General features: G+C 41.7%; 1 protein-coding gene and 1 long non-coding RNA gene across 5 annotated transcripts in view; one reads left to right on the top strand and one right to left on the bottom strand.

Annotated features, from left to right (window-relative positions):
• LOC309378258 overlaps nt 1–26,123 on the bottom strand; it is a 44,271-nt gene that overhangs the window by 965 nt on the left and 17,183 nt on the right. The window lies entirely within an intron of this gene.
• SPMIP2 (sperm microtubule inner protein 2) overlaps nt 24,528–26,123 on the top strand; it is a 36,404-nt gene continuing 34,808 nt past the window's right edge. For 3 of the 4 annotated variants that reach the window (XM_081926233.1, XM_081926234.1, XM_081926231.1), the window contains exon 1: nt 24,528–24,746. In XM_081926233.1, coding sequence (XP_081782359.1) covers nt 24,647–24,746 — 100 coding nt within the window. In that variant the 5' untranslated portion in view covers nt 24,528–24,646. The remainder of the gene's footprint in view (nt 24,747–26,123) is intronic. The other variant, XM_081926232.1, reaches the window with a different exon arrangement.

The raw sequence follows: 26,123 nt of genomic DNA, 5'->3' as shown, positions 1-26,123 counted from the left end.
ATGTCTGGTAACATTAAACTAAGTGCTCTGGCAAAAGATAATTCTAGTTTAAGAATTGTATCTATGTACAGTGGTACCTCGGGTTACAGACTCCGCTAATCCAGAAATAGTACCTCAGGTTAAGAACTTTGCTTCAGGATGAGAACAGAAATTGTGCTCTGGCAGCGTGGCAGCAGCAGGAGGCCCCATTAGCTAAAGTGGTGCTTCAGGTTAAGAACAGTTTCAGGTTAAGAACGGACCTCCAGAACGAATTAAGTAGGTAACCAGAGGTACCACTGTATTTCATTTCTAAACCATCTATCAGTACAGACCCTTGAATCAATTTCAGCTGTGATTTTATCATTGTATAACCACATTTTCCCAAAGAATTATAGCCTGGTATTTTTATGCTAGCATACAGTACATAGGGGAATGTTGGCCTGTTGTTGTTACATAATAGAGATACACAGAACTGAAAAGTGTAGTTTAGGTGGAAGTCCTTTTTAAAATCTTTTTTGTACAATGGGTTGTGTGTCATTTTTCCTTTTTCCTTTCATTCAGCATTTCACAATGGAGAGCCAGACAGTTATTAAACTTCAAGAGAAAAAAAAATGGCTATTGAAATGAAATTTTACAAATGCTGAACTTCATTAAACATAAAGGCATTTATTTTCTCAAAAGAGTGATGATTAACATTTAATCATTTCCATTACTTACTGTTGATTACCAGTAGCTGAATCTGTGCCCTTCATAAGCTCATGAAAGGAGTAAGAATGATGGAAACCAAACTGGACAAAAGAAAAACACTACAGAAAGTCCAGATACTATTGAAGTTAATGGAAAAGTCACCAAAAGTACTGATGAATGTGGAGTTAAACATTTTCAAACTAGCAGCCCATTACTCCTACTAGTAGAGCCTTAGAACTTTTAGTTTTCATTGTTTTAAAAATATGAGACATGAAGTTGCTTGGCCATTTTTCCAACTCAGAAAATCTGTCTGCAAACTTTTCCTGAATAATTGGCAGAGTCCTCACATGGGTACAGGGTCACTTCTCTCCCCATCTGTTACTCCAACCTCCAGCCCAACTTGCTCACATACACATATACAAGAAAAAAAGGGATAGAGCTACACACTTTTCCATGAGGTCTGGGTAAAAGCTGGATCCAGAATTAACATGAATCCTCTTGAATTTCCATGATTTTTACATAGGGTTCCCCCAAACCACCATCAAATTAAAACTTACATATGTAGCTCTAGAGGTCCAGCACTTGCCAGGGAAGCAGTATCACAAAAATGTTGATCCAAAATACTTTTCTTTTTTGTTGGATGCCAGCAAAACCACCAGTAATTGGCAGAACACACCTGTGGACATGAAGGTGCCATATGATTTCATTGTGGTTTGAGGGGTATAATTGTAAAAAAAGAATGACAAACCATAACAAACCAGTCCAATGATTCATTTTATGTGCCAAAGTGGTACCACAAATGCCAGATCCATTATTTTTATGGTTCAGAGTATGGAGATAGATGTGATCCATTATTTAATGGTGGCTTTGGGGGCTCCTGCATTAAAACAATGCAAATTCAAAAGCTTTCAGTTACGTGTGTAAGAGAGAGTGTGTGTGTGGGGAGAGTCTTCTTTCTCTGACTTTCCTCTGTGCCCACTCTTTCCACTGCTTTCTTTACCCCAAGGCTCCCCCCCCCCATAAAAAACAATCACTCTTCATTGCCTCCCACATTACATTTATCAGGCAGTGTGCAGTCCCATTCTAAAAACATTTTATGGGCCATTAGGCAAACTTCAAAGTGAAGTGCTAGCAAGACCCCAGCTGACTACCATCTTTATTTCCAAAATAATGCCTTTGGGCCTACACTGGGGCCAGCAGCATTCTGGAGAAATGAATAGGCCAAACAGCTAGAGCCTCACCAGGACTTTGCTTTGAAGCAAGCCTAGCTGCTTGGAATTTTTATAAATTAAAATCTTGGGTCAAAGGCCTTGTGGACACATATAGAGATCTTTATGCCTCCCATTAAGGAAGGCAGGTATAGAATCGAATAATCAGAATATAACTTCCCACTTTATTAAACGAAGGTCCTATTTTTCTCGTTTCTTCAGTAGTGTTTTTAGAATCAGTTCTACTGATCTGGTGCAAGACACCTGCATGCTGTACTTTGAGGAAGTGCTCCCTTCCTCAGAACATGACCTGGAGAGCACCTGTGACACCCATCTAACCCACAATATCTTCCTCAGAGTGAGGCCAGAGGTGGGCAGACCAGAGAGTCTCACATTGGCCCTTAGCCACTTTTTGAAGTACCAAATGCTACAGGCACAAAAGCAGTGATGGTGGGTGGCAGTGGCATCAGCCATGGGGATGGATAAGGGCATGTGATTCATTGTCCTGCCTTATCTGCTACTTAAGCCATGTAGGTCATAATGTGGCCAGATCTAAGCTCAAGGTGATAAGCAGATGGAAAATGTGACATTAAGATCTTTGCCCATGCATTATTATTTTTTTGGATCACCCAGTGACCAACAGGATATTGTATTTTCCACGTCCTTCTTGAATACAGACATACAGGACCAATTGCAACCTATCATTTTCCATGTGCATGCCTCTTTGGGTACTGGCCAACACAGTACAAGAGAACTTCTGACGGGTGTTCTCTTAGCTAAGAGTGTTATGGCATCTTAAGAGCTATGAGTGACAGCAGCCAAAAGGGAAGGCATGTGGATGGAGGAGCTGAAAGTCAAGCCAATGCCCATGAAGCCTTTAGCCAGTTCATTCACCACTTTTATGACTTCTTCGAATAAGCAAGGAGATATAAAGAAGTGAAACTATAACAGAGAGTTTGCCATATACAGAACAAAACAGAGGTTTTTGGTTTTGCAAAGAGTCTTTGGCTTCTGTGAGATTTATTCAATATATTTACTTTCCAGGAGTCATAGGGTGCACCAATAAATTATCCTAAACTAAAAGCACAGGGAGATCTAAATTTAAGTTTTGTCATCAGGCATGGCCAAACTTGGCCCTCCAGCTGTTTTGGGACTACAGTTCCCATAATCCCTGACCACTGGTCCTGTTAACTAGGGATGATGGGAGTTGTAGTCCCAAAACAGCTGGAGGGCTAAGTTTGGCCATGCCTGGTCTAGATGCATTAGCACAAAGATAATGCCAGCCCCCCCCCATTTATTTGGGTTAGAAATTGAAGTTGTAATCTATACTGCCTTACCTGGGAGTAAACCCCATTCAGCTCAATACAGCTTGCATCTATGTAGACATAGGACTGAGCTGTAAGTCTTTACTATAGAAGAGCATTATGAGCATTTCAGTGAATACTCATAAAATCTTGCTAATCAGAGCTGGTTTTCAAAAATGTTCCTTACAAATGTGCTAAAAGCCAATAATGATAATCCAGTACTGTACTATAGTTCTATGAATGAAACAGGTGCTATCTATGCTGAATATCCTATTAACAATGAACAGAGCATCTCCATGACAACGGTGGGCTATTTAAGTTTCTGCAAACTACTGCCTTCTGAAAGTTGACAATGTTCATTGAAACAGTCTCTCTCCTGAAATGTTAGGGTTGGAAAATGATGAGTACTATGCACAGCCACATTCCAAGATATAGCGCTTCAATCCTTATAAATTTTACTATAACACACACTTCCAGAGTGTATAAGAGAGAAACAGTAGAAAAGCAATGAATATGCATGACTGTAAAAACAGAATGCATGGAAGCAAACATACAAATCTCAACCCCCCCCCCAAAAATCAGATCTGAATGACCCTTTTGCAATATACAGCCACCCTCTAGAAGTTCCCATAGAAAGCTAAAATAAAAGTCCTTTGGATTTGAAAGGATTTGAGTTCATTACTACTTTCTCCAGGTTTATTGCAGTGTCATGCTTATTAGACTATTTAGCATGTATTTATAACAAATTTCAAGTATTCAGATTACTTCATTTACATTGTAATAGCAATCCTTACAATAATCCTAGAAGGCAAGTCATATTGCTGAAACTACAAGAGCAGTGTTGCTTAGAGGGTTCATGATGGATAACAGCTCTGAACTAGAAACTTTCCAGCTCACGTTCTACAATTTCTTTGCAAAATAGGTAAGATCAATTGATGAAAAGCAAATTCCTTGGAATAAAAAGGATTTTTGTTTTTCCAGACATGTCAAGATTTTACCAGTCAGAAGTTTGCTAAACATCATTTCAAAATCAATGGGTTGTAGTAAGTGCAAGTCCTACTCAGAGTAGGGCTATTAATTGGGTCTACTCTGAGTAAAGCTCAATTAATGACACCCCCCCCCATAATTTAAAAGCAGATAATGCATATTATGTGCTTACAAAGTGAGCTTCAGATTTCTCTTTCTGGCAAGCTGATATACTTGCTCAGATTGAATGTTTGTAGTAGGACAATGTTGAATTACACCCATTGGATATAAGGGGGGGGATCCAAGTTTTATTTCAACTACTTTCAAAACCTATGCTTAATTTGCAAAAATGCAAACAAATGTTTGAAAACAAACATGAAGACATGGATCTTTCAAGCTGTTCACAACAATAAAGCACACAATACAATCTTCCCTATGCTCCTATTGGCCAGCCTAGGAAGTCTAGGCTCAAGGGGCCTTCAGACAGTACCAGAAATGGAAGAGAGGGATTCTCAAACATAAATAAGCTTAGTGAGCTCCAAGCCAAGTCTTTGGGACCTGTAGAGTATCTCAGGAAAGGCTGAAGACCTAATGGGGTTTCCTCAAACAGGAGCTTTAAAAAAGTAACTGATTCTGTGCCTGAGTCAAAACATTATTATTCCAGACACATAATTTCTTTTGTCAATCAATATCCATTGTTTGCTATACAACTGAACTAGGTTATGACGAAACAGTTCCTTGGAAAGAGTCTTTGGCATGTTTTGACTGACTCATTTGATTACTATGTACAAAAGCCACTCTCCCTTCATTTCTGTATCTCAGATGCTTTAACAGTATGTTATTTTTTTTGCAATAAACGTATGCAATTTTTTTTAAAAAAATCCACAAGTGGAACATTTACCTTGTTTGTGTCTCTTTACCATGTCGTTTTCACCCAAGTCTGTTCAAAGCATATGGCCTAGTGGGTGTGTGGGAATGAATGAATCTCCACATAGGCTATATATTTTAAGTAGATCTGCTTAGTTTGGAGTGCCAACCCAAACAATGATAAATACTGTGAGGTACCAGTTTCATCCACAATTTAAAACTCAGTTAAGAGGGCAAACCAGCCAGACAAGCAAACGTCCACTCCATGCACACACCAGCAGCTGCTCATTGTTCAACTACTAGCCTTTTCCTATAAAGCAGCAAGCATCCCCCCAGAATCCTGGGGATCAGCTCTCATTAAAACCTAATCACTGCCTCATCCCAGCAAAGTTCATTCCATGTAGGTCAAAGCTGTGGTGAACTGTTAAGGCAGTCTAAAGCCTTCTGTGGAATTGTTCAAATTGCATCTGACAAGATGATTCTAATGCACTTACTCTCTCTCTCTCTCTCTCTCTCTCTCTGTGTGTGTGTGTGTGTGTGTGAAATATATATTAGCCAACTTCTGCAGTTGCGGGGTGGGGAAAAGAAGTGTACCTCATGTTGAAAAAGGGACACGACAGGGGTGCCCTCTATCTCCTCTGTTGTTTATTTCAGTCCTGGAGGTGCTATTGAACATGATTAGAAATGACCGGTTGACACAGGGAATTGTGGTCGGAGAGAAACAATATAAACTGAAAGCTTTTGCAGATGACTTGGTATTAACATTACAGGAGCCAGCCTCTAGTACTAAAAGAGTGTTAGAATTAATTTCTGACTTTGGTCGGGTGGCGGGATTCAAGCTGAATAAACAAAAAACTAAAGTTTTAGCAAAAAACTTGACAACTACTGAAATAGAGGAGTTCAGAAAAGAAACAGAACTAAATGTGGTCAAAAAAGTAAAGTACCTAGGGGTCCATTTGACCTCCAAAAATTTGAATTTATTTAAGGACAACTATGAGAAATGTTGGTCAGAGATCAAAAGAGATCTGGAAATATGGTCAAGATTAAAACTTTCCTTGCTGGGCAGAATAGCTGCTATAAAGATGAATGTATTGCCGAAAATGCTATTTTTGTTTCAGGCCCTCCAGATCGTGGATAAGGTGGAATGTTTTGGAAAATGGCAGAGGGATTTATCTAAATTTGTCTGGCAGGGCAAAAAGCCCCGAATAAAGTTTAAAATACTAACAGATGCGAAAGAAAGAGGGGGGTTTGCCCTGCCGGACTTGAGGTTATATTATGAAGCTGCAGCCCTCTGCTGGTTGAAGGATTGGATTTTATTGGAGAACACCGATGTCCTTGACCTGGAGGGATTTGATAATGCTTTTGGGTGGCATGCATATTTGTGGTATGACAAGGTTAAAGTTCATAAATTGTTCAAAAACCATATTGTCAGAAGGGCAATTTTCATGGTCTGGTCAAAATATAAAGACTTATTGGAGAGTAAAACTCCGAGGTGGCTCTCACCGATGGAGGCCAAAGCACGTAAAAGACTCAATATGGAGGCCCACTGGCCTAAATATTGGGAAATAATTGAAAAAATTGGGGATAAATGGAGGTTACAGAGTATGGAAAAGTTAAAAAACAAGGTGCGAGATTGGTTGCATTATGCTCAAATCCAGGAAGTTTTTAAAGCAGACAAAAAAGTGGGTTTTCAGGAGGAAAAATCGAAACTAGAAACAGAGTTGCTTGAGCCAAAATCTAAGCTAATTTCGAGAATGTATAACTTGCTGCTTAAATGGAACACACAGGATGAGATTGTCAAATCCTCTATGATAAAGTGGGCACAGGACTTGGGGCATAACATTATGTTTGAAGACTGGGAAAGGTTATGGAACACCGGAATGAAATTCACGGCATGTACTGCCTTGAAGGAAAACATTATGAAAATGATATACCGGTGGTACATGACCCCAGTCAAGCTTGCAAAGATATATCACCTGTCCGATAATAAATGTTGGAAATGTAAGGAAGAGGAAGGGACATTTTTACACCTCTGGTGGACCTGCCCGAAAGTGAAGGCCTTCTGGGAAATGATACATAATGAACTAAAAAAAGGTGCTGAGATTCACCTTACCTAAGAAACCGGAGGCCTTCCTTCTGGGCATGGTAGACCAGAGGATGGTCAAGAAAGATAGAACTTTCTTTATGTACGCTACTACAGCAGCGAGGATTTTGTTGGCAAAGCACTGGAAGACACAAAATCTACCCACATTGGAAGAATGGCAGACGCAGCTGATGGACTATATGGAGTTGGCTGAAATGACTGGCAGAATTCGAGACTCGGGAGAAGAAGAAACGGAGGAAGTTTGGGAAAATTTTAAGGACTATTTGAAAAAGCATTATAAGTTGTATGAATGTTAAAAAATGCTCCTTTCTAGGAAGGTATAGCTTCAGTATCGGCAAATTTCTGAATTGATAAATAAGACACTATAAGACAGAAGTGAAATAATGAAATATTTTTATTGTGTGGAAATTAAAAATTAATGTAATTGTACTGAAATGTTTACATCAGATAACACGATAAAATGGAAGATATATTGTTATGTATAAAATAAGTTAACAAATTGCTGAGGTTTTGGTTACACAGGGAATGCAGTGCTCGGGAGATGGGGGGAGTCCATTGGATCTATGGAAGTATGTATTTGAAAGTGGAAATTTGTTTATTAAAAACCTAATAAAATATTCATAATGGTTTACTTAAAAAAAAAAAAAAAAGAAGTGTACCTCATGGAAGATCAGGTGATACAACGAGGTCAGTAATACTTCTAGTACAGAATCCTTCAGAAGTATTCATGTAGTATGAAGTAATTATATGGGAATGTTTGGGTTACTTAAGAGAAGTGTGCTTCCTCACATGAGCCAAAATGGCAGCTGTCTTTCCACAATGTACAAAACATAGTGCAGTGGTACCTCTGGTTACGTACTTAATTCGTTCTGGAGGTCCGTTCTTAACATGAAACTGTTCTTAACCTGAAGCACCACTTTAGCTAATGGGGCCTCCCGCTGCTGCTGCTGTGCCGCCACGTGATTTCTCTTCTCATCCTGAAGCAAAGTTCTTAACCCGAGGTACTATTTCTGGGTTAGTGGAGTCTGTAACCTGAAGCGTATGTAACCTGAAGTGTATGTAACCCGAGGTACCACTGTACAGTAGTACCTTGGTTATCAAACGAAAGCCATTCTGGGAGTCCGTTCAACTCCCAAAATCATTCGAAACCCAAGACACGGCTTCCGATTGGCGGCAGGAGCTTCCTGCACTCAATTGGACACTGCAGAAGCCATGTGGGACGTTCAGCTTCTGAAAAATGTTCGCAAACCGGAACTCTTACTTCTGGGTTTGCAGCATTCAGGAGCCAATTTGTTCGACAACTAAGCCATTTGAGAACCAAGGTACCACTGCAGTAACATAAACTCAATACTAGAAGTCTCCAGCCAAATAATTAGATGTGTATTACAAACCAATGCCCACAGTCCCTTGCTTTTCACCATATTTTGTCTCACTTCCTTTAACTATCTTATCTCTTGGCCACTGTCCCTAGTACACTTGCCCTTCTGGCCTTAAGCATTGCCAGGTTTCTTCATCTTTCCTCCCTCTTGTCCTCTCCACATTCCTCTGTATACCCATATATCTACATTTTTCTAACATGAAAACACACACACAATTCTGATATATCTGAATTAATGAAGTCATATGGCTATCTCTCGGCTCAGGATTTCTTTGTTTGTGAAAGCCTGCACATTGCTAACTAGTCGCAGATGTCTGGATCTATTGAACAGAAGCAAATGATTCATTTTCCTCATTATTCAATCATTCCAAGATGCATTTAAACATCTGTTATGTAAGTCTTCTCAATGGCAGTCCAAAACATCTGATGCATTTTTATCCCAAAATGACAGACTATAGGAATAGCAAAAATCATGCTTATTTCAGGAACCTATGGGAAATATCACCATGGTTTCAGTAAAAATCAGTTCCAGGCCCATCCTTTGGTGGCTGGAAATCAAAAGAAACAGAAATAAAAATCAATTACTTCAAATGTTACTATGTCTTCCTAAATATTCAGGAGTGTTTTCATAATCTCTCCCCAGAATACTTAATTGTCTGGGACATAGAACACTATTACGTGACTGAAAATGGCATCAATGCAAAAGGAAGAGATTGGAAGTTTTCAGATCTTTTGTATCACACATAGTACCACAACATAGAAAATGTTTCATTTTTACAAAGCATAAAGGGCAGAGCAACTCTGTTTACTGCTGCATTGATGGAGCAGCCACTGTATCTTATACATACTCAGACCAGGAGGGGAAGGGAAAAACACACAACCATAACATACAAAAACAACATTAAAATGACAGACATGCCCACAGTGTTCCTGGAAACACCAGCAGTGGCAACCAAATAGAAACTATGCAAGTAATTGCCACCACCCATGGAGCTAATGAACTCCATGTTTGGGTTGGTATAAAGTTCTGCCATTGACAGGGCTGCAGCCGTGGATTTAGGTGGTATAGGATACAGCATAAATGCGCTCATCCTCTGTATTGCCCCTCATCGTGACTGCACCCTGTTTCAGCCATTCTGCCAATGTATTTGGAGGGTTCTGCTGGCATATCTGTTATGCCAGTAGCATATCATGAGTTGTTCCATCATATCACATAGCCCCTCAGTCAGCACAACTTGAGTGTATTAGGACTGCACCCTAAACATCCGAGAACTAGGGCTGCCATACATCCGGAATTTCCCGGACATTACTGGGATTTCAAAAGCAGAATTGACATCTGGGGGGAATTTCCGAAAGGCGGCGCTTTGTCCTGGATCTTAGGCAAGTCAATAAAAAATCACCCTATCAGAACTCACAGTGCAGCCTTGAATTTCACTATGGTAGTCATGTCCTATATTATTGTGAAATATTCCATAGTTATGGAATGTTGTCTACAGAATATATCATAAATACATTTGTTGTAACCATCTAGTACTCAAAATTTAACATATTGCAGCTGCCTTGTCACTGATCTCTTCTTATAATCCAGTTTTGGTCTCAGAAATCCAAGACATTTAATGTCCCATCATCCAAATGAGCATTCCTCCACCCCATGAAAGCTTTTATTTATTTATTTAAAAAAATTAAGAAATCAACAGAAAAGCTCCTGAATTAGACCTGTGCTTTTTATGCTTTTAGAAATTAATAGTAGGGCAGTGGATGTTGGTGATAGCAAACACAGAAAACAAAGCATTTTAACAATACCTTCAGGCTGTAGTTCCTTCTCCAAAACCATTTTTTTCACTTACCCGTCTATCACTTCAATGAATTTGTTTCAAGTTGTGGCTAATGAAAAGACAACGGGGTATGGGGACGGGGAGGCTTGAACATTGCGCAGTCTGGGCAGGAACTTCGTCAGGTGTCAGAACTTAATGCGACTAGTTTGTGCTTGTTCCTTTCGCTCCACCCTTGAGTTGGCCCAGGATTTGGACCTGGCAACAGTCGGGAATTTTTAATTCACAGCAGCCAGGCTTTCCCCTACAGAACACAAGAGACTTGGAATCCAGTTTCAGTTGATGCTTTTGAAGGGGATGTATGGGGAAACCCAGCCAGATGGGCAGGGTATAAATAATATATTATTTATTTATTTATTTATTATTATTATTATTATTTATGTATGTGAAAACTATTTCTGCATCCATTCCTTCTTGCCAGCCTCTTCATTTTAGAACATTAAAATGCATCTTAATCAACTTCCTTCTCCATTCTAATGCAGGGCACATATCTAGGAGTCTCAGGGAAGTAACTGAGGTTGGGAGGGTCTTTTATGAGCTTTGGCTGATATGCCAGTTACACTTGCTGTTGAAAGATGCAAGACCTGTCATCAGTGTTTTGGTCACTTCCAGATTGGATTATTGTAGTGTTTCCTACAATACCGGTAATCTTTGAAGACAGTCTGGAATGCTAATGTAGAATGCTTGATTACTTACAGATTGAAGTTGGTGCTCTCATATACATCACCTTTTCTAAAAGATCTGTAACAGACTCCAATTAATTCCCAAGCTCAGTTCAAGGACCTGGTTTTAACTTTTAAGCCCCAAATGTCCAAGGAGATGCCAGTTATTGCAGAGAACACTTTCTCCCCTATAAAACTCCTCGGCATTTGAGATTCACCAATGAGGTTCTACCACAGGTTCCATACTTGGCAAGGGATACAAGAAGCAAAAGATTTATTTCCACTGGAGCTTTGGAACACCTTTTCACCTTGACACCTTCCATTTCACTTGTACAGTACCAGACTGGCCCGACTAGAAGCTTCCCTCTCATGACAAATAGCGGGGACGGATGGACTTTAATCAGATCCGCAATGCAGCCGAAAAGGACTTCAAAAATCTTCCCTGTGCATTTCAGTCTTGATTCCTGTCCCCCCATACTTTAAAAAACAAACAAACCCATTAAGCTATACATTTGATGCAATGGGCAGTTTGGTCCTTACTGTCTAGTAAGTATGCACAGTGTTTCAGTCAAAGACAACACACATATGCAAATATATGTGGCATTAAACTCTGTTGAACTCAGTGGACCTTGGTCATGAGTAAATACTCAAATAATTAAGCTATCATTGTAAAAAAAAGAAAGAAAAAGAAACAACACTTCTACACTACTTCATATCCCTGTACAGTGGTACCTTGGTTTATGAACGTAATCCGTTCTGGAAGTCCGTTCTTAAACCAAAGCGTTCTTACACCAAGGTGTGGTTTCCCATAGCAGTGGGGGATTCAATTTACAAATGGAACACACTCAACAGGAAGCGGAAACATGTTCTGATTCCAAGGCAGAGTTCACAAACCAAAACACCTACTTCTGGGTTTGCAGCGTTCTTAATTCATGTTGTTCATAAACTAAGCTGTTCTTAAATCACGGTACCAATGTAATATGAATACTGTGAAAATTACTATTTTTCAAATCTTCTAAAGCACACACACATCCTGCATGGGGGAAAATATCCGATACCTGAGTTCCTCCAGCTGAAGGGGCTACAGAAATTGGTGCAGACGTAGCAGACCCCAGAACACATTCTGCTGACAGAGCCTTTGCACTGGCAAAGATGGCAGAATGGCCCAAACAAAACAGTGTTAAGGGGGAATGTGGGGATGGACACACTGTCCCCATATCTAATGCTGCTTTAGTCCACAGCTACATCCTTGTCAACAGCCCAATTCTACGCCAGCCCCAGACCTGGCAGAAATAATTTCCTCCCCATTGACTTCAACAGGAGGCAGGAAACAGCAACTCCCACCTTCTGTGACTCCGTCCACATTAGCCAATGGCTGCCCTTGTTGCTGGCTCCTCCCATTGGCTGCTTGGCCAAAAGGCGGCTTATCCTGCCCTGGGTGGTCTTGAATGCTTATCCTAGGAGACCTGTGTATGCTCTTCACAGGCAGACTTTAATCAGGTGCTATGTTTATGTAGCCCCACCTTCTTCCCTCTGGCCTGAATGGATGCCTGAGGAAACTGGTTTCTGTGCCATTGGGGCCAGTGGATTTTGGACACTGTGCTGCCATTCTGTACATTGTGTGTAAGCGGGGCTGCAAGGGTATGTCCTTGTTGTCATGAGTTCATTGGCTGACTGGCACAGTCCCTGATTGGTGGGCACTGGCAGTGTTCCCAGGGATGCTGGGGGCACGTCTGTCATTTTTAATGAAGCTTTTGTATTGCTTTTTTTTATCCTGGGCCAAGGTTACTTTGATTCAATGGCTGTTCAGCTTGTATAGGGGTGTTGCAATGCACCCTGGCATTATGTTAGCCTAGGCTTGCTCTATAAGCATCAGAGGCTTTGTGCACCAGTTCTGTAGGAATGCCTGTATCTATCCATGCTTTAAAAATATGTTTCTGTAATAGCATCCATATGCACCTTGAATACAAGGAAGAAACTTCAAGACAGCTTGTCTGTGAAAAAAAGCTCCCCCCCCCTTATGCTGCCCACCCTACCATTTGGCATTTAGCCAATTGTAGTAGATGGTGGAGGGGCTGCAAAGAGCTCTGGAAGAAAGAATGTGCATGTTAAGCAGAGCACAGCTTTTGTGAGGGGTGAGAAAAATAAGGGAAACATTCTCCACTGCCAAAGAACCAAGTGGTAAATACAGAAGACAGGGAGGGGTGGGGGTGGGGGATAAATTGTCAGCGGCTGCTGAATAGCCGCCAATATGTTTAGAACAGCTCAGAATGTGCATAGACTATTAAGGCTATTCCTCAATGCCAGTGTGCATTTTTTTTATTTTTTTTACAACCTTCTTTTTCTATACAACTCAAAGTAATCTAGAGTAAATATAATAAAAACCTGAGTACAGAGCAAATATTGGTGGATGTTGTTTTAAAAGACTTAAAATCTAATTAACAATACATTCCATCATAGAGTTCAATCTACCATCAATGAAAGCTTATTGGGCACTTGTCCAAACAGGAAGATTTGAACCAATTTTCTGACAGTTATTAGTGTGTGTGTGTGTGTGTGTGTGTGTGTGTGTTTAAAACCTCCCAAGTCCAAGGTTCGGTAATGCTTTTATATAGGACCAACCATTTAGTCACAAAAATGTGGCAGGTGTTCAAGTTCTCCAGAACTCTTCATTAGGGAAGATGTTAACAAAGAGTGTGGTGGGCTAAAGGGGGGGACGACAACAACAAGGAAGTACAAACATTAAGCTTGATGCTGTAGCCATGAGGTCATCCTGTAGAGTCATTTCCAAGATTCAGATTGCAAGCTGGTGAAGTCCGTCCCAGGTGCTCCAGATATCAGCTAACACAGGGGCCAGCAACCTAAGGCCCATGGGCCACAAGCGGTGCCCGGGGTTTGTTTAACCAGCCCAGCACTGTTCCCGAACCACGCTGCCTGCTTGGCGAGTCCCTACGCATGCGCAGATGCCGGAAATCGCGAGCACGGGCGCTCACGATCTGGCCAACGGAGGAATCTCCGCTGGAGTGAACTGGCCCAGGCGAGGTAAACCTTGCCGACCCCTGAGCTAACACTCCTAAGAAAGAATGGCTGCTTTCCTCATTGTTAGAAACAAATAAAATAAAGAACGATTTGACTACTTGCTAATGGCAGCTAGACCGAACATCACATGCTTTTGGAAGTACATGGATAAAGCCATGATAGAAATTTGGTATGACAAAGTCTGATTTCTGGTGATGTCAGAAAAGCTAAGCTTTTCACAGAGAGAAATCTCAAGATATGACATTTTTTATTTAGTGTGGTGTGACTTTACTAAATATATAAATGTGGGGGTAGAGGCCCCTGATATACAAGCAAGGCATACAAGGTTTGTGAAACTCGTAATAGTTAAAAGCCTTGCTATCAAATATCAGTCATCAGTACCTTGGGAACTCTATGGTGCATGCTATGGAACTTGTGAAGAGAGGCAGAATAATCAGACTAAGCACCAACCTTGGTCTTATATCTTATTTGCTTTTACTTGCCTTTGTGGTAATTCTGGGCGTTTCTCTCTTGTGTTTGTTATTTATGATTTGAAGCCTTTTACTTAAGAATAAAATAAAATTATCCATGTACAGAAGCTTTCTGGGCTGACAGTTGAATCTATGCAGCAGCAGGCTAGTATTTTTTAAAGATATTTAAGCAATGAATTTGGGTCATATGGTGGGCTGTGCTGACAGTGGCGTAGCGTGGGTTGTCAGCACCCGGGGCAAGGCAAGTAATTTGCACCCCCTAACCCTAAGCCCCAGATGTTGCACCCGGTGCAGCCGGCCCCCCCTGCACCCCCCACGCTACGCCACTGTGTGCTGATTTTGAAATGAGGCCATTTTAATCTGTTTCAGGGTTGGCAATCTGGTACAGAGGGGATCAGCTAGCCCAGTGGATATAATACCAACCTTCCTGGGGGTACCCTAGCATTTATAGGCACCATGTCAGTGACCCCCAACCTTAGAAGGTCTAACTATACAAGACTTGTGGATGGGCGGGTGTGTATGTGTGGAAATCTGGATTGAGCCACAATGCTGGGTGAGGAGGGATTAATCTTTTCCTGCAGTGCTTTTGCAATGACCCCTGCCCCACAGCTGGTGTTTGTCCCACTAGAGGACACTTAGGTGCACAGACAATGCAGACTCTTGGGGTGAAATCAATCATCAGGCTCCAATACCATCACTGGAAGAAGTCATTTCCTGTAGGACTAAGATAATGTACATGCACTTATAAATGCCCCCATGTATGAACTCACCAACTCAGATTTCACCTGGAAATAAGTGAGGAGGTATACATTCTTACATAAGCCAGATGTATATATGCATTATTTATATGAAAGGTAAGAGGGTGTGGGGAGAAACAGTAGATAAAATTACCCTGGGCTTCTAAGGTGGCTTATAGGTACTGTCCATAAACTGTCCATAAAATATGTTAGTTTTACAGTGCAATCCTAATCTTACCCCCCACTTGCCTGAGAGTATGTCCTATTGAACTCAATGAAGTTTACTTATGAGTAGACATGTATACAATTGCACTGTTAAATTCACACACACACTCTATGGCTTCTCATTGCTTATTCTAACCAATATGCTTTCCTTATTTTCCCACAACTTTCCCATTCATCCTTAACAAATGACATGCTTAAAGGATGGCCCCTTATCAGCTTGCATTTTTTCCAGGGCTATTAAGTTGCCTGGTGAGAGGAGATGCAAACTGGAATGGGCATGGGTTGGGAAATCCCGATGGCCAGATGGAGAGGCCTTCCAGGCTTGAGGTTTCCAACCTCTGTTCCAGAAGTTTGATAATTTCCACCAATTAACACAGAATAGACTAAGGTGAGACAAAAGAAGACAAGTGGGACAACCAGAAAGGAGAAGATTGCATTACGATAGCCAAGAGATGATCAAGTCATGCGCCAGAGTTTTTGCCAAGAGGAACAGCCATATTTTCAAAATGTAGTAAAGGGAGAAGTGGCACATTTTAGCGAATTACTTAATACAGGGAGCAAAGGAGAAAGAGTGGGGAGTCATGATAAAGCCAAAGCTTGAACAGTAACATTTGTCAATGGATAAAAAGGGTATGAGAGAAGGGCTGGAGGAACGATTGAACATACTGAGTTTGAGATGATGACACCAAGCATCCATGCTGAAATACTGAAGAGGCAGTTCATGATGCAGAACTGGAATGGAGAGGAGAGTTCAGGGTGTGTGTAATCTGTACAGGAGGCACTGAAAGCTGTGGGAATTGATGAAGTCACCCAGGGACAATGAGTAAAGGCTAGAGAAGAGCAGAGGGCCAAGAGGAACAACGCAAAGAGAAAACAGACTTGCTAATCATGATGTGGTCATGACCATGTGTGCCTTTGCGTATTTGGTCTCTGCTTTGCTCACCCAGTTCAACTTCAGCAGCATCCTCATACTCACAAGAGAAACCAGGCAAATCTCCCGTTGTATTTCAGTACTCTTTAATTACTGCAAGCTAGAGAACAAAGCAATTAATGGCAAGACACCAGGGGGAAGAATGCAGAGGATAATAATTAAGAAAGGGGGGTGGGAATAATCTAGGACAGAAACAATGGATTTTGGAAGAGAAATGCTTAGGCACCAGCAGGGAAAGTAAAAAAAAAAAAAAGGCAAAACAAAACTATTGTCTTGGTATTCCTTCTGCTATCAAGAAAGAGTTCTCCAAATCTCTGTGTTCCATTTTCATCCATCTATTCAGGGTTCCAGCAAGCACATTTATTTTAGGATTTATTTGGTACATGTTAGTTGGCACTTGGATTGCCAATGTGCATAGGGGGAGGGAGGAACAGTCCAGTCTGTTCCCGTCCCTTAAGCAGGGGTTTAATAGGGAGAAATCAGCAGGCGAGCAGCTTTTTATGGCATGGAGCTAAATATTATCATCTGCTAATTGCTGCAGATCACACTGCTGTTAAAGAGACAACTAAAGGGGCTGCTTCAAAAGTTGGCAATCCTAGTTGGCATGCAGCAAAAAGTTATCCAAATCACACACTCTAGCTCTGCAATAGGTAAAGGTAAAGGGACCCCTGACCATTAGGTCCAGTCATGGCCGACTCTGGGGTTGCGGTGCTCATCTTGCTTTATTGGCCGAGGGAGCCGACGTACAGCTTCTGGGTCATGTGGCCAGCATGACTAAGCCACTTCTGGCAAACCAGAGCAGTGCACGGAAACGCCGTTTACCTTCCCACCGGAGCAGTACCTATTTATCTACTTGCACTGCATGCTTTCGAACTGCTAGGTTGGCAGGAGCAGGGACTGAGCAACAGGAACTCCCCCTGTTGTGGGGATTCGAACCGCCGACCTTCTGATAGGCAAGTCCTAGGCTCTGTGGTTTAACCCACAGCGCCACCCGTGTCCCTCAGCTCTGCAATACCTCAACCCATATTCCCTTTTAAAAAAAGGTGTGCAATGTTCCCCAGCCATGTATAATAGCTCTGATTTTCCTTATCTATTACAGTTTTGACTCTATGCTGCCACTGGGGGCTAAAATGGTTTAGCAAGTGGAATATGAACATTGCTATATGCACTGGATCCAGCATAAAGGTTTTGATTAATGGTGGACTGCTCCTCTCTTTCAATGATAGCTGTCAGTCTGCAATCAAGTCTTCAAATGCACTATTTTTGTGAACTAAAGACAGTGTTGTAGAACTATAAACAGATTCTAGTGGTCGGGTCACATAATACCACAACTTTTAAAGGTGACAAACACAGGCATCAAAGACAGAAAAAGCTAATGCATTTGAAAAAACTTTCCAGGGGACTGATATGAGCCAGAAGTTTCGTATCAAAGGGCTGAATTATGTAAACATCATTCATGAACTGGCAAAGCCCAATCTAGCTGAAGTTCCAAAAAAAAGTTCTTAATTTGATTTTAATCTAAATCCTTTAACATTTCCCATGGTTTGAACGTGTCTCACCTCAAAAGTATCGGTTTGGTGGTGTTTTTAAAAAAAGTTGGGAGAGGTGGCATAGATTCACAACAAACCATCTGGGTCTTTTATCCTTTTTAATATTGAGCTTGCTGTATGAAGTGTATTGTTGGATGGCATGGCTTTAAGCAACACCTTCATGTTTTAATGCTACTACATGCGTAACTAACTGCAGAGCTAAAGTAGGTGAAATAAAAAATGAATTAGATTGCTACATGCTAAAATGCTGAAGTTTCATAGCAGGGCTTGAAACTGCAAACGATGAGCATTCTTGTTTCAGCCCCGTTTATGTTGAGGCTAATTTCAGCAACAACATTTTTAAAAGCTTTCATGGCCTCAAGCATGACATCCATTAATTATGCAAGTTCTTCTACTACATTGTCATCAAAATCTAGGCTGGTGAAGTCTTTGTTGCCAGAATATATGTCAAATATTCACAATTTCAGGTCTATTCAAGGACTGAGAATGGGCTGTTGATGATGTTCTTGGGTAAAATTATTTATTCTGGCAGCTTTGTGTGGTTTTTAAAGTGAATACCTAAAATCTATGGTTTATTTATTTTTTAAAGAATACTTGTATGCTACAATTTCATTAAAAAACATCAATTTGGTTTTCAACAGCTACAACAGGCTTCCTTAACCTCGGCCCTCCAGATGTTTTGAGACTACAATTCCCATCATCCCTGACCACTGGTCCTGCTAGCTAGGGATCATGGGAGTTGTAGGCCAAAAACATCTGGAGGGCTGAGGTTGAGGAAGCCTGATCTATAGTGTTGTGAGTTGTATACGGCCCAAGTCCCTTCTAATCACCTGGGCCCAGAAAGGATTAAAATCTAATGGAGGATTCCATTGTTGAATTAGCCAGGCAAGGGTCATAGTTGCTACCTAGGTAACTGCATGTATGGTGATTAGTATAACTAAAGAGGTTGCTCTGTACCAATGGGCTCATGGGTAGACCTCCCTCCCTCACCTGGCTGCTGGTGAGGAGGACAATAGCCAGATTAGAATGTGTGACAGCTGGGCAAGAAGCAGGCAGAGAAGCCAGAGAGAAAGAGCCATGCTTGATTTCGGCTGGAATCCATGGCTGTGACTATGGGAGAATCAAGCCCTTCACAGGGCTAATGCTGTGAGCCCTCCATCTTAGGCTCAGGTTGTAGATATGTGTAAATAAACCATATGTTGTAAAGAAGCCGCTGTTTCCACTGTCCCTCATTCCAAGGAAACTGAACCCTGGTTAAGCACTTGGAACCCCTAGAGTCTCGCACCACTCAGAGAATGGGGTGGCATGCAAGAATATATATACAGATCACCAACTAGCTATTACAGAAAGTGGTTATCTTAAGCCTGGTGACAATGGTGTGATGTTGGTTTTTCAGTCACACATAATGAAAGGCATCTATGTGTAAGGATTCAGACACTGGCTGCAGCTCTTATGCATAAACACAATAGGTTGGATCCTGAGTAAGTTAGTTGCAGATGGATCCCAATGAGACCAATGTGAAAAGTTAGTCATGACTTTATGAACTCCCATTGATTTCAATGGGAGCTAAGTTTTACTAACTTAGCCTGGAATGACAACTGCACATTCTGTGCTTTTGCTGTAGCAATTGTGATGTGTGGAATGACCCTAAGACTAAAACACATTCAAAATTATCACATGGATGAGCTCTAAATGGCATGCTTGAATTCTCACATTTTCTCAAGTTAGTGCACAGAAGAAATTTGGGGACCATTCCGCAATATTGCTATTTATTAGTACTTTTCATAAAATCATTAACTTACCTTTCTGTATTAAGACATCCAAGGCAGATAGCCTGCAATTCCAATAAAAACACCTTAAAACAACTCACAATTCCAATAATAAAGTACAATAAAGCAACTATCAAGACACAGAAACAAGTGAACAAAAACAGCCATGGACATAAAGAACCACCAGCTAAACTAAACACATCAATGAGCAGCAGGAGCAGAACCTAATCAACCTGGCAGGACAAGACACCTTTCTGAACATGGTGGCGTTTACCTGTTGGTGGAAGGCCATCAAAGAGAGTGCAAAATGGACCTCAGGGCGGGGGCAGTCCCCTTAGCTATTGTTTTTAGGTGGTTACAATTGAGCTAAACTTGGAAAGTTAAAGGGCTTGTGAGTTTTATTAGGAGCCCCCTACCTCACCCCCAATAATTTGAGCACTGCCCTATGGTGTTGATCAATAGGACTCTCCAGTGCCCTTTTTGAATTCTAGTGCCTTGCTTCCTTGTTTTCACATGTCTACAGATTTTTGACAACAGAGTATTTCCAAACTGATCTACGTGCGTCATAGGCAAACTTGATATTTGACTTAACACTTCCTGTTGCTTTAATAAAAGGTATCACTTTATCTACATTTATGTCTAACGTTGTTTACACTTCCTTTTATCGAACTAAAACACAAAGGCACATCTGAAGTACTAGATATGCTTGGAGCTATGTCAGAGTATGCTGACTGTAAAATTACCAGAAAGAGTGACGTTGATACTTCTTTGCACTCCGGCCTTCTTCTCAATTTGGAATGAAGGTGGTTAGGAGGAAAACACATCAAGGCTCTGTATTTCATAAATTACAAGATAGATATGGTTTGTTGCTAATGCAGTATGTACACTTCCCAAACCAGCAATGGGTGTGCACTGGGTACAGAGTACACTGGAGTGTGGACCCAGCCACACAGAGTGATGGATTTCTGTAAACACAATGAAATCCATCTGAAGGTATCTGAAGAAGTGTGCATGCACATGAAAGCTCATACCAAGAACTGACTTAGTTGGTCTTTAAGGTGCTACTGGAAGGAATTTTTTTGTTTTGACTATGGCAGACCAACACGGCTACCTATCTGTAACTGGAACAATGAAATGGAGACTGTTATGCATCTTTTTTGTTTATTAACATAAAGCAATGAAATCACCAATGAAATCACATAACTCAAGGCTATGTTCAGCAAATGTAGTGACACAAATGCTTCATGGTGCATGTAGCCCAGAACTTTAAGCTGCTAGTTTTGGCATTTTAAAACAGAGATGGTGAACCTGTGACTCTCCAGATATCTTTGGACACTTAACTCCCATTACCCAGGACTCTTGGCCATGCTGTCAGGGGCTGATGGGAATTAGAGTCCAATAACGTCTAGAGCAGTGTTTCCCAACCTTGTGCCTCCAGCTGTTTTTGGACTACAATTCCCATCATCCCTTGCCACTGGTCTTGCTAGTCAGGGATGATGGGAGTTGTAGTTCAAAAACAGCTGGAGGCACAAGGTTGGGAAACACTGGTCTAGAGGACTATGTAGCTGCTGCTGTTTTAAGCACTTTCACAGTTTGAGATGACTGGCTTAGTGGTGAATTTATAGCCCATTCATGAAAGCATCCCTCCATGTTACAGTGAAAACCCAGTTTTATGCTTTTTTGGTTTCCTCAGATCATTAGCACCTCAACTCCCTTACTCTCTTATTTTCTATATCTTCCTACTTTTCTGTCCCACTTTGATTGAAAAGCCAGTACTTCTGCATATGCCCTTTCACCCGTTCTGCTTTAGTTTCTTTGTCCATGGCAAAGCTGAGTCTGTAAGGTCCAGCCTCCTAATTCCACTGAAGGCAACTCTCTGCCTCTAAGCTTCTCCCAGTTTTTGCATCTTGCTTTCCAGGCACAGATCCACAGTTTAAAGCTTCGTGTCTGAGTGGCTTTCCTTTTCTCTTTTGTCCTGGTGCTTTCCTTGGGAAAACCCACATTTTACCACTGAAGAAGAGCATATGGCAATCCCTAATCAGAAGAAACAGCAATCCTGATTACCATTTGCTCCAACTCAAATGGTAAGATGTGGGTTTTCCTGGGAAAACAGCAAGTTAAGAAACAAAACCCCAACACCTACACCTGCAGACGTGGAACTTTAAAACCTGGATTTGTGCCTGGAAATGTAGCACAAAAGGAAGTCTGGATAAGCCCTAAGCATATAAGCTAGGCAGCATGGGTGTGTGGTCTGTGTAGCATCTTATTAACTCTTTGAACCCTATATATTTCTGTAGCAGCATGTCAAACCACAGAAGCCATTATTTTCACTCTTAAATCATTTTTTATTCTTTTTTAAAATATTACAATTGCAACAGTAGCGTGGTTATTACCAGCTCTCAAGAGCAGATGTGGGGAACCTTTAGACCTCCAGCTGTTGTTGAACTACAACTCCCATCAGCTCCATAAAGCATGGACAATGGCCAGGGATGAGGGCAGAGGAAATTCAGCAACATCTGGATCTCTAAAGGTTCCCCACACCTACTCTAGAGCAAGCACACTAATGTTGGTTCTTTAGTGGTCATTGCTTAATCCCCCAAAGTAAGAAAGGTATTCATAGCCAATGCAATCTTGCCATTAAGACCCCAATAGTAGTATTGGTAATTTCCCCCCAAAATTGTTTTTTGATTATTACACCTGCAGAGTATGTGTTCATGCGCTCACCTGGTATCCGCCTTTTATAAACCAGATTAAGAAATAAAAAACATAATACATAAAAAAGAACAGATTGAGACTTTGCTGCTTTATTGAGTTTTAATGTGTTGTCATTGTTGTAATATTGTATTATAAATGGTATTGTAAATTGTATGTGCAGGGTGCCAAGCAAATTTCTTAAGGAAACAAACTCCAATTCATGCAGCAAAGAAGCCAAAAGGCGGTTGAGCAACAGCATGGCAAATAGTGGCTGAGTTGTAAGCTGGATGTATAAACAAACACATTCTTCTTCACAGTGAGGTGAAAATCAATCCAGATCCATTCAGGCCACATATTCTCCATGACAATATGGTGATGTGAATTGGCCCCTCTAAGCTAAACTGTGCTTGCAAAACAATTGTAATTCTCTAAAGAGAAGCCAAATCCATTTTATGAAAGGAAGCTTCTGCCAAGAGTATCGTGGCTTTATACAAACACTTGATTGCCCTTGCTGACAAGAAAGGTCATTCTCATTCGGAGTCCTCTATTCCTGTTTTGAATCAGCTGATCTGTGCAGAAGGCAGACTGCCTGGCATGCCGGAATGCACATTTCAGCCAGCATCCTCTGCTCACTGTTTGGAAGGGAACTCGGCTGTCTAGCAAGCAACTGCTGCAGTCCCAAATGCAGAGCGAGAGAGAGAGAGAGAGAGAGAGAGAGAGAGAGAGAGAGAGAGAGAGAGAGAGAGAGAGAGAGAGAGAGAGAGAGAGAGAGAGAAGCACAGTAGCTGCAAATCGCTAAGTGCTTCTGGCTTGTCAGAGGTGTCAAACAAACTAATAGCACTCTGAGAAAAAAGGCACTGGAATTCAGTGTTGTGCTTGGCAAGTGCAAACAAACTGACCATCAAAAATATGTGCAGATTACATTGTGTCATAGAAACAGAGTAAGATTAGACCACAAAATCATACAAAACAGCCTCTTGCTGCAAGGCAGGACAAGGCAGCAGCAGTATATTCGAGTTTACTTGGAAAGTCCCACTATGTTCAATGGTGCTTACACCTTAGGCAAAGGTGGGAAGGATTGCAGTCCTTAATCCCCAAAGTACTGACTTAATTTTGACCTCTTTTTCAGAAGGTAGTGTCCTATGGCACATTGCTATCTGACCCAGGACCTTTGAAGGGGTGTGTGTGTGTGCTATAAATGAAATAAAAGCAGATGCCACTTGCAAACTCAATATGAGAAAGGAAGCACAGAAGAGTCCTTCCTTAAATCAAACACCGTCACTCACTATGACAGACAGATGATAGATAGATAAGCCAGTGGTTGGGCTTGCAGGTGTGGGTATGGTGGCAAGCAAACAGGTGGGCCAGAGGTGAGGGGTGCTCACTCTGCCTCCTGTGCATAGGGGTTCACCTTGCCTCAGGGTTGGGCTTGCCCTGCACCACACTGCATTCTGGGAAAGGAGGGAATTAAGTCCTCCCTGTTTCACAGGGCATCCCAGAAGGAAACCTCATGTTAGGTAAATGTCTGCTTTTAGACTGAAAACGCCCTTCCCCAGCCTCCCCCAACCTGGTGACCTCCAAGCCATGCTGACTGGGGCTGATGGAAGTTACAGTCTGATCCTGAGGGGATCTGCTTGGAGAATGCTGCACTAATGGAAAAGAGAAGGCAGACCTCTTTCACTTTAGAATAGCAGATGATCAATACAGTACTGTAATTAGAAGCAAATATTCCTTGTTGCTTTGTGGCAGCAGAGCCAAAACCACATTGTGGTTATGTGTGTGTGTGTGAGAGAGAGAGAGAGAGAGAGAGTGTTTTGTGTGTGCCCCTTAAATACATTATTTTACTGCCAAACATTGAAGGAGGCCAAGTATCGGCAAGCCAAGTAAACCCTCCTCCTTTATATTTACAAATGTACCAAATGGCCTAAGAACTTTAGAGGACATGTAAGAGCTGGCTCACAATGTATTTCTAAATGAAATGCTCGAAGGTGCTGTAGAGTCGAGACCTCTTGCTACTTGGTGGGAGAAAGCAGGCAGCAGCTAGTGGGACCCTCTTGGCTTGCAAGGTCACAAGGACAATATGTCACAATGTCGCAAGTGTCACCAAATAGCCCTTGTGTCCTCCAAAGCTGCCTGGCTTACCATTTTTCCTGTCTGCGCTGTCTAGCGAGGCAGCCAGCAACAACAGCTGCCGCAGTGCTCAGAACTCGTGCGAGCCTGCCAAGGATTAACTGATTGGTGACAATGCAGTCTATAGACCAGCCTGCCAAGGGCAAGGAGAAAAAGCGCGCTTTGACTTCCAGCACCCCACCTGAAGGTTCAGGGAATAGAATGATATTCACAGGTAACCACCGCCGTTCCATAGCCGCTTAAATGGCTGGCTGCCAAATGAAGCTGAAGCAATAGCATTCATCATATCGATGGAGCAGCGTGAGGAGTGACCCTCAGCTGCTGCATCATACGCAGCATTGCATATCGTCGCTCTGTATCATGTTCTATAAATAGAGATTCACTGTTCTGTGCTGCTAAAGGAGCATGGAAGGACAAAAAGGAACGAACCTGATCATGTAGCAGAGAAGTTTACATTTATATGACTTCTGATCGGAGTGGAACCATCTGACTGATGACATGCTGGGGAATCTAAAGTGTGGCCTTGTTGGTTCTCCTGGGCTTCTCAGCAGCTTTCAATACCATGTGTGTCTTTCTGGGTCATCTCACTGGGACAGGACTTGGAGGCATGGTTTTGCAATGGTCACAGTCCTTTCAGGGGGAGGATAAGTCCACAAGGTGGTGGGAAGCCACAATGTTCCATTTTGTCCCCGTCCCATCATGTCCCCTATGCGCCACATTCAAACATCTACATTAAACCACTAGGGAGGTCACCTGGGGGTTTGGAATGTAAATGTTATTAGTATAATCCAGTGCAGTGATGGAAGTTGTCTGGAGGCAGTTTGGGGATGGATAAGAACAAAGCACACACACACCCTGGAGCTAAATCCTGATAAGACAGAAGTCCTGGATTTATTGCTACCAATGCAATGCAATGCAAAATGGCATTGGTGGCCAGGAGTAGGTTTCTTTTCCTTCATTGGTTGACTCACCAGCTGCAGTCCTATCTAGAGGAAGCAGAACTTGCCTCAGAACCACATGCTCCTTTTAAATCCAGGCTAGATTAGTATAGTATGCTCTATGCGGGGCTGTCTTTAAAGTCTATTTGGAAACTTCACTGGGTGTAGAATGTGCCAGCAAGAGTGCTTGTGGGAAGGGATGTGCATCGTGAACCAGAGGGGGTCACTTCAGATAGATTTGGCCTTGTCCAAGCCAAAGCAGGATCTCTCCAAAACACCCTTGAAGCTGGAAGCTCTGAAAATATTTGGGGCAATTTGAGATGGGGATGCTAAGAAAGCATATAAAGTCAGTGAGTTTGCAAAAAATTGAAACTTTTCTATAGAAGGAAATATTAGGAAGGGAAGGTGGGAAGGCTAGCTCTTGTGTGACTCACAGGTCTAGCTTCTAATCAGAGGGAATTATTTTACCAGAGCTCCAATCATAGTGGTTTGGGGAGTGATGTTGAAGTAATATATGTCCTTGTTCTTGCCTGTCCTGCGATTTTTGCTACTTCTAGTGGGTAGATGTTTGGGAAATGTTGGACATTCAAATACTACTCCCCATGTGTCACACGCTCACACACCATCCATGCCTGTCAAATCAGTTTTGCACT

This window comes from Podarcis melisellensis (genome assembly GCF_964234715.1).
Source record: "Podarcis melisellensis genome assembly, chromosome: 9".
NCBI lineage: Eukaryota > Metazoa > Chordata > Lepidosauria > Squamata > Lacertidae > Podarcis > Podarcis melisellensis.
This window is presented reverse-complemented; position numbering and strand designations above follow the sequence as displayed.